We start from the raw sequence: 8,365 nt of genomic DNA on the forward strand, positions 1-8,365 counted from the left end.
CATGCTAGATGAATGCCCTATGTCACATTCACGCAAAATAAGTAAACAACCTTCTAATTAAAACCTTTTCAGGGATCTAAACTCGAAATTAAAAGTTTCTCTATCGATAAATAGCATGGAAAAACCCTAAATATCGAGGAAACACGAGAAAACCCTAAAACAAGGAAACTACCCAAAAAATAGAGGCAATTTTTCTAGGTTTTGCACCAGTAAAAATGGTAGGTCATTTCCGTAGAAATGGCCTGCTATTTTTCACTGCAAAAAACCAAAAGACCCCCATTTTGGACCAAAACAACCCCAAACATCCTCATAAGCTCTAGAACACCTAATATCATCAATATAAACAAAAACCAAGCAACAAAACCAGATAAAACTTGAAATTACAAAATCCACCATAGTTGAGCCAAGTTTGAGTTCTTAAACTCAAACTTGCTCAAAACCAACTACAACCATTAAATCTAACACATCTAAGCCTAACCCAACTTAGTTTAACCCGAGATTAGGGTTTGAACAGAACTGAAACACAACAATTGCATGCATTTTTATCAAAAGGAAAATTTTATTGATCAAGGAACAAAATAACTTTACAACCCGAAAACCACTTGAGAAAGCTAGCCAAAATAGCCAGTTAACTCACAAGTAACCTGTCATCTATAAACTTTTTATATAAACATTGATCTTTAATGTTTAGCTTCTTTTTAGCTAAGTTGTACAATCTACATCTCAATATACTCAATATTTCTTTAACTAAATACAGAGGAGTTCCGGTAAATCCTTCATGGATGCACCTGTTTTGATTTTTCCACAAAGTGTAAACTGTAGCAGCAATTAAAAGGTTACTTATAGCAGCTGCCACACCTATTCTTGGAGTATTAATCCAACTCCTCCAATCTTCGAACTGCCTAGGCCATAAGTTGCAGCCACTCTACCTGAAAATGAAGTTCAGCACCTGAAAAGAGACATTACAATCAAAGAATAGATGGCAGTGACTCTCTCCATCAAGGCCACAAACGGGGCAATTAGTGCTATCAAAAGGGATACCGAACCTCAGAAGGATATCTTGGGTAAGTAGTTAAGAGTTCAAGGCTTACCAAATAATAAACCGATGTTTAGGGAGGCTCTTCCTATTCCAAACATTCTTTAAATACTCCACTACTAGGGTATTTATTTTGCTGTTATAAAGCTTGACAGCCTTAAATTTTTTCCCTTGTAGCTAGCTTCCTTTATGTTTTCTTCACTGAAAATATGCCTTAAGTTGCAAAGTTTTCTCCAATACCAACTTGTATTTTGCTTTAGTGTGTAGTGCTAAAATTCGTTACCTATAAGGTGTATAGCATTGATCCATTTGACCCATAAGCTCTCATGATTCTCCATAATAGCCCATATGTACTTGGACAAAGTTGCTTTGTTCCATAAAGGCCCTTCTCTAAAACTAAGACCACCAAACTCTTTAGGGAGGCAGACTTTTCCCCAAAAGGCAACTTGAATTTAACTTATGTTCCTTTTGACTCCCCACAGAAATCCACGGCAAAGCTTTTCAATTTCCTTGACAATACTCTGAGGAAGGACAGATATGCTCATAGTTCCTGAACCCCAAAAGAACCGAATGGATAAGTTAGACCCTACCAGCAAAAGAAAGATATTTTGTAGCCCAAGTTTGGAGTTTAAGTTTGATCTTCCTTAAGATGATGTCACAATCTTCCATTCTCCACTTAGTAGGCCTTAGAGGAACTCCAAGGTACTTTAGAGGGAAGCTACCTTCTTCAATTTGAATTTCTTGCAAAATAGCTCTTTTAACATCATTAGACACCCCTGCCATATATATGTGAGAGTTAGCTTTGTTAATCTCTAAACTCGAAGCCTTACTGAAGTCACTTAAGGCATTTTTTAGATGTTTTACTGCTTGAATAGTACCCTTACAGAATAGGATAAGGTCATCGGTAAAACAAACGCTAGTAAGCTTCAAGTGCTTACATAAAGAGTGGTACAACAATTGCATGCTTGAAACTAAAGAAAATCAACAAAACTTAAAGAGATAAGTTCTAGGGTTCTTACCTTTGATCCGAACTCCTTCAATTACTGCTAAGAATCTCTGAAAATCAATGAGAAATGCACCAACACTCTTTTTATCCACCAACACTCTTTTTATTCTCTTGTTGACGAGCTGATCTGTAATGACAAGAGGACCGACATGTGGATACCTCACATGCTTTGTATCTTCCTCCGAGAATATAATCGGAGGTTCTTCTGTTTTTGCTTTTTTCAGTGGTTCTAGAGCAAACACTGATTGCCCGTTCTTTATTTCATTGACATATCTTTTCTGGGCGTTATTACTGTCACCAACGAGATGTGGCCCTCCCGAGATAACCAATATATCATCGCCCTCAATAGGGGGAGCTTGCAATCTCTAGTTATCTGGGTTATTGGGGTGATTGCACTAGTTTGGTTCGTTCCGTTGACACTTCACATATTGTCTAAAATATCCACGCAAGATTAGGCTCTCTATCTCGTCTTTCAGTTATCGACACTCTTCGGTAGTATGCCCTATGTCTTTATGAAATCGACAAAATTTTATTGAATCTCGTTTATTTCTCGCATGTCTCATTGGTTCATGCTTGCGAAAGGCAACCCTGTGCTCATTTGTGAGGAAAATGTTTTCACGAGTTTCATTCAACTCAGTGTATACTGTATAAATCGAAACATATTTATTGTGCTTTTTCTATTTCTTCTTATTTTTAAATGATTCTTTCGAGTCATCTTTTTTTTTTGGTATTTGAACCACTCAGATTATCTACTTTAGTTGAGGCAGTACTTACTGTAGCAGTACTTGTGCTGGATTTATTTCCCGAGCTAGTCTTTAGCAACTTCATCTCGTTCCTTGCTTCCTCTTTACGCATAAACACTTACGCTCTTTCATTCAATTCATTAATGTTCCTTACTGGACGACCTTGTAAGTCATCCCATAACTCACCTCTGGCCGTTGAAAGCTCAGTTGTGATCCCTGCTTGAAGAGAAGTAAGCTGAATACAGTCATTCAAGTTTCTAACCTTTGCAGCGGTTGTGCTGAAGCGACTCAGGTAAGCCTTAAGTGACTTGCACAGTTTCTTTGCTTTATATTAGTTAGGGATGATGCTTCAGGTCATCTATCTCTGGCATCTTGAAACTGTTTCTTAAAGTCCTTGGACAGTTTTTCCCAAGACATTATTGAATGGTGAGTAAACTTGTCGAACCAGCTACTTGCTGCCCCAGTTAAAGACGTCGGGAATAAAATGTTCTGCAAATTATTCAAAACGTTATTAGCTCGCATTATGGTATTAAAGTTATTCAAGTGAGTGACTGGATCTGTAGTCCCATCATACTGCGAGACATGTGGATTTTTGAATCCCTAAGGGAATTTAGAATTTAGAATATCAGGATGCAATGGCTCGTTCTCCTCATTCGAGTCATAGCCAGGTAATTTCCTATGTTCCCCATCCTGATATTTTCTAAACTTATCCTCCAACTCAATGATTCGCAACTGGATGGGATCCACTTGCTGTTGATTGGCATTAAATTGATGGCGTAAGTTAGGTGCATTCTGATTTAGTCACTCGTAAAGATCAAGTTGTCTTTGATTAAAATGTTCCCAAAGATCAGGTTGTCTTCGCTCATAATTGCTCACAGATCTCGTCTTTGAGTAACTCTCAGATTGGTAGCTTCATGTATTGCTCATGCTTTCTTGATCGGCATAACATCGAGATCTACTTCCTTCTCACATTTGCCTACTTGATCGACTGTGTCCTCGAGACCTTAAGTGTCTCGAGCTCGAACTTCCTTCGTCTTATACTAGCCTTCTTCTTCGGAAGAGGATAGATACACGTCCTCTATTTAGGTACGTGTATACACCTTCCCTCTCTAATCAAGAAGGACGCTGAGGGTGTCTCGGTGGCAGCCCACTTATCCTAGGTTAAGTCCTAGGGTTTCTCTCGTTATCACGAGATATTTCTTGTTCCCTAGGTCAGGGCTGTCTCGTGTCCTCATTCCTACGAGAAGCCTCTGGTACATCATTACGTTCATTCCCTTAGTTCATAAATCCTTGGGATCTTTGAAGAACGTCTCGATGTTGCTCTTGATTATTTTGTTGTTCATCCACTGGAACATCCCTAGTACCCCCAGGTTGTTCCTCCTGGGTGTTTTGGGGATTTCCTTAATTTACTTCCTGTCTCCTGGTTCTTGAACCTCGAGGTCTGCCTCGTGGTCTCCTCACCCCAGGATCAGGTTGATTCTGAGTATTAGTTCCATGAGTCGCCCTAATCGTTGTAGCCTCTCTTTCCAACTCAGCGTTTCGTTGGTTAGATTCAGCTAAGCATTGTTGGAGTTGTCTATTTTCTAATTCCACTAATGGTACATACCTAGTTTGATCATATGCATCCTCACTTTTAGGTATATATCCTGTAGAATTATTGGTTTATTCATTCCTTCTTTCTGGGTTTTGATTTTTACCACCATAGTTTCTCCTTAAACGTGACGTTTCAGTAGTATAGGCTCTTTGAGACCCCATTGGCTCTTTCCCAGGATAATGTGTAGTTTTCTCAGGACAATTTCCATCGTTTTGATTATTCTTAGCCATGGATGGATTTATATTTGTAAGGAGAAATTTTTCTGGGTTTTATCACTAAGGCTCTCAATGAAAGCACTAAACTATTAATGCAAATTTTTGTTAACAAAAATTAATGAGCCTTTACGTAATAAATATATCACAGAAATAATAAATGATTAAATAACTCCAGATATTTTTACGTGGTTTTGCATTTAAATATGCATACTCCACGAGTCTATCTTATTTATGATATTTTCTGAATACAAGATACAATACTTAATTGTTAATCTTTCTCTCTCAAAATTATTCGTCCCTTGTTCTGTGGAACATACCCCTATTTATAGGAATATAGGTTGGGAGTTATTTTCTTGGGATCAGTTTAAAATGTAATTGTTCATGAAACGTAGATAATTCACATGTTTCATTTAAATGTATGTGGGATAACATATGATAATTGCTTAACTGCTCAACTGCCTTTTGTTCTTATCCTTTTCGATGGTTAATGCTGATTTGGACGATTGTATCTCACTTAAAATGAGTTATCCCCCTTATCCATCGTGATGTGAAAAAAATGCTAAGTGTTGGCAGATGGTTTGCCTCGTTATGTCTCTTTGTTCGAGTTAAGATTGCGAGGTGACCGTCTCGCTATATGTAATCTGAGATTGCCATGTGTGACTATGTACCTCGAGACAAGCGCGTATCTCGTCAATATCAGTTTTAACAGCTTTTTATTCTTATCTCGCTTAAGGCTATATAGTCTGCGAGTTGTGAATATTTTTTATTAAAATATTTATGATTTATTATATCAAGTAATTCATATTCCACTAAAGGGCACATGTCAACTTCTGAAGTGCAGCCAAACTTTGGGTATAACATTACTGTGCACAACCAAACACGGTAATGTTGTTTTCCTAGGTTTATCATTCCCTTCATCACTCTTAACAATGTTAAACCTATTCTCATGAAATGAAACTTGCATACCAAATGACCCCTAAAAGCAATAAGATGCTCTCTTTCTCAAAAATATCCAATAACCTAGTTTTCATTATTTGTTAGACAACTATAAAGTAAGAGCCTCCTTCTATAAAATTTCAAAATTCATTCCTTCTTTTTCTTCATTCAATTCGAACCATAGTGAAGAATACATGCCCACTCATATCAAGTCAAGTACTCAATCATAGTGTGAAAGATTGTGAAGAATTCAATACCTGAAGGAGATCCAAATTTAGATCTTGTTATTACTCTGCAACAGAAAGGAACAAGGGTTAGAGATCCGAACAGAATTAGCCATAATATTTCGCTGCTACCAATATAAAGTTTTCTAAATTTTATATGTATTTATTTTCATTATTTTAAGAATTCATATTTATGGTGTTAGATTATAGAATTATTCAATATACATGTTAGTAAATCTAGATACTCGTAAAATAAATTTTAATATATACATTATCTTAAAATATTATCTTTTTATTTTTTCTTTCATGTACATAAAATTAGTCATATTTTCTTAAAAAAAAAATACTCAACTTTAAAAATTACCCACTATAATTCTACTTCATATTAAATTAATAATTTTTTTTAAGTAAAAAATAATTTTCTCAAAAATATAAAAAAAAAAAAAAAAAAAGATAAGAAAGAAAAAATTCTATGTGACTATAACACTTCATATAAAATTAGTACTCAAAATTGGATTATATGTAGCAACACAATTCTGTTATGCATAAACGCGTGGCAATAGTGCAACATGTGGACTGCCAACTAGAAATGGAAAGAAATATGAGCTGGCAAAAAGTAATAGTGAGAAGACAAGTAAAAACAAAGGACATTTATTAATTTCCACTCTAAATAGGTTCATCGTAATCCAGTAATACAAAAGTAATATATTATAGGCAGCTAAATCCCACGAAAGTTCCAAATATCCAAACAAAAAAAATAAAGAATAAATAAACCTTCATAAAAAAAAAAAAAGTAAAAATAAAATAAAACAATTAATAATTCCGAAAGCAAAAACCCACCCACCCACCTAACCCAGTCTTGTCCAAGTCCTACTACTTAAACCCCTCGAAACTCTCCTCTTCTTCGCATTCCATAAACTTAATTATTAAACCCTTTTCAGTGTCCGCATCATCAAATCTCATCTCTCTCTCAAGTTCACAACAAGAAAACATTCAACCTTCAAAGTAGTCTCTTTTCAAAATGTGTGGCGGTGCTATAATTGCTGAATTCATCCATGGAAACCGAGGAGTCCGTCGAGTTTCCTCGTCTGATATATGGCCCAACTCATCTTTTGATAAGCTTAACACCAACAACTTTTTCAATTCTGATTTTAGCCAGCACGGTCATGATGAGCCTGCTCCCGTCAAGAGATCCGCACCCTCTACAGGTTAGCTTAAGTATACGTGTTGTACATTACCCTTTCTTCTTCTATGTGGTTAGTCTGGTTCTGAGTTAGCCATTTTCGCAAACAGATGGTGTGCAAGTTGAAAAGCCACCCAAGAGGCCAAGGAAGAATCTTTACAGGGGAATAAGACAGCGTCCCTGGGGCAAATGGGCGGCGGAGATTCGCGATCCTCGTAAAGGGGTTCGGGTTTGGCTAGGTACCTTCAATACTGCTGAAGAGGCAGCCAGAGCCTATGACAGAGAAGCTCGGAAAATCCGTGGCAAGAAAGCCAAGGTCAATTTTCCCAACGAAGAAGACAGCTACTCCAAAATCCAACCATCTCGCTCTAACCAAACTCAAACCCAACTCGTGAATACGACCCATAATACTCCCCTGTATCAACAACCTCGTGACACTCTGCCCCAGAGTTTGGAAATTGAGTTTGGTTACGATCTCAATAAACAGATTGGAGCTTTTCCCTCTAATGGGTTTAAGGCTGGTGCCGACCCTGCAGCTACTTCTGGAGATGAACATTCTGGGTCCGGTTCAGAAGGTGCCTATTCTTCAACCGGATTAATGCTGGGTCACAATCAGAACGCCGCCGGAGATAATGGTAGCATAACCCAAACCAAAGTGAAAGAAGAAGAAATGCCGATGAAAGAAGTGGAAGTGATCACAATTGAGGAGGAAGAAGATAACGAGGTACAGAAGTTGTCAGAAGAGCTAATGGCGTTCGAGAATTACATGAAGTTTTATCAGATCCCATATCTGGATGGGCAGTCGGTGGCTTCCAACAGTGTTCAGGAGAGCGATGTTGGTCAGCTCTGGAGCTTCGACGACAACGATGACGCACCTTCCTCCGAAACCTCACCGTCCCTGTAACGACGTCGTTTTAGCTCCATATAACATATTCTATTTGTATTTTTGCTTTCTCTTAAAAATGGGTAATTTTGTAAATTTAATGGAATTGGTGATTTTGTTCATTATTTCCAAGTATCCGAACTAATTAAGGTGTTTTAGTTTATAGATTACCATAATAAATTTGTGCAATTGTCAAAACATCGCTGCTTTGTCTGAAATTCTCAAATATGATCAATGTATAATTATTTTTTCCCTGAAATTCCCGATTTATATTTTACGTATACCGTATTTTCATAAAGTTTTTATGGGACTTGGTTATGTGATAATTAAGGAATGGATTAAAGAAATATAATTAGTGGATTAATTTAATTTTTGGGTAAGAAAAGTCCGAAAATTACTTATAAGAATAGTAAAGAGTGAGATGCAATGTACAGGCCAAAACCACTAACTAGTAATTGAGGCGGCGCCGCCGTTGGTTTTACGAAACCGGAGGCGGTGGTACAGTGGCCAACTGATTTTGTTTAACTTTTTTGGTAAAAGGAAAA

At 37.0% G+C, this 8,365-nt stretch overlaps 1 protein-coding gene across 1 annotated transcript; it reads left to right on the top strand.

Annotated features, from left to right (window-relative positions):
* Positions 1-6,629: 6,629 nt before the first annotated feature.
* On the top strand, positions 6,630-8,079 carry LOC133031686 (ethylene-responsive transcription factor ERF073-like). The gene is made up of 2 exons (XM_061105213.1): positions 6,630-6,962; positions 7,048-8,079. Exons 1-2 carry the CDS (start codon positions 6,776-6,778, stop codon positions 7,839-7,841), a joined length of 981 nt encoding a protein of 326 aa, XP_060961196.1. The 5' UTR covers positions 6,630-6,775; the 3' UTR covers positions 7,842-8,079.
* The last annotated feature ends 286 nt before the right edge of the window (positions 8,080-8,365 follow it).

The sequence above is a fragment of the Cannabis sativa genome, chromosome X, assembly GCF_029168945.1.
Source record: "Cannabis sativa cultivar Pink pepper isolate KNU-18-1 chromosome X, ASM2916894v1, whole genome shotgun sequence".
Lineage (NCBI taxonomy): Eukaryota > Viridiplantae > Streptophyta > Magnoliopsida > Rosales > Cannabaceae > Cannabis > Cannabis sativa.

Bases quoted from the DNA above. Each gene is read 5' to 3' on its own strand.
- LOC133031686 (XM_061105213.1), top strand. From the start codon at position 6,776: ATGTGTGGCGGTGCTATAATTGCTGAATTCATCCATGGAAACCGAGGA. The intron at 6,963-7,047 runs GTTAGCTTAAGT...TTTCGCAAACAG, and splicing joins GAGATCCGCACCCTCTACAG to ATGGTGTGCAAGTTGAAAAG.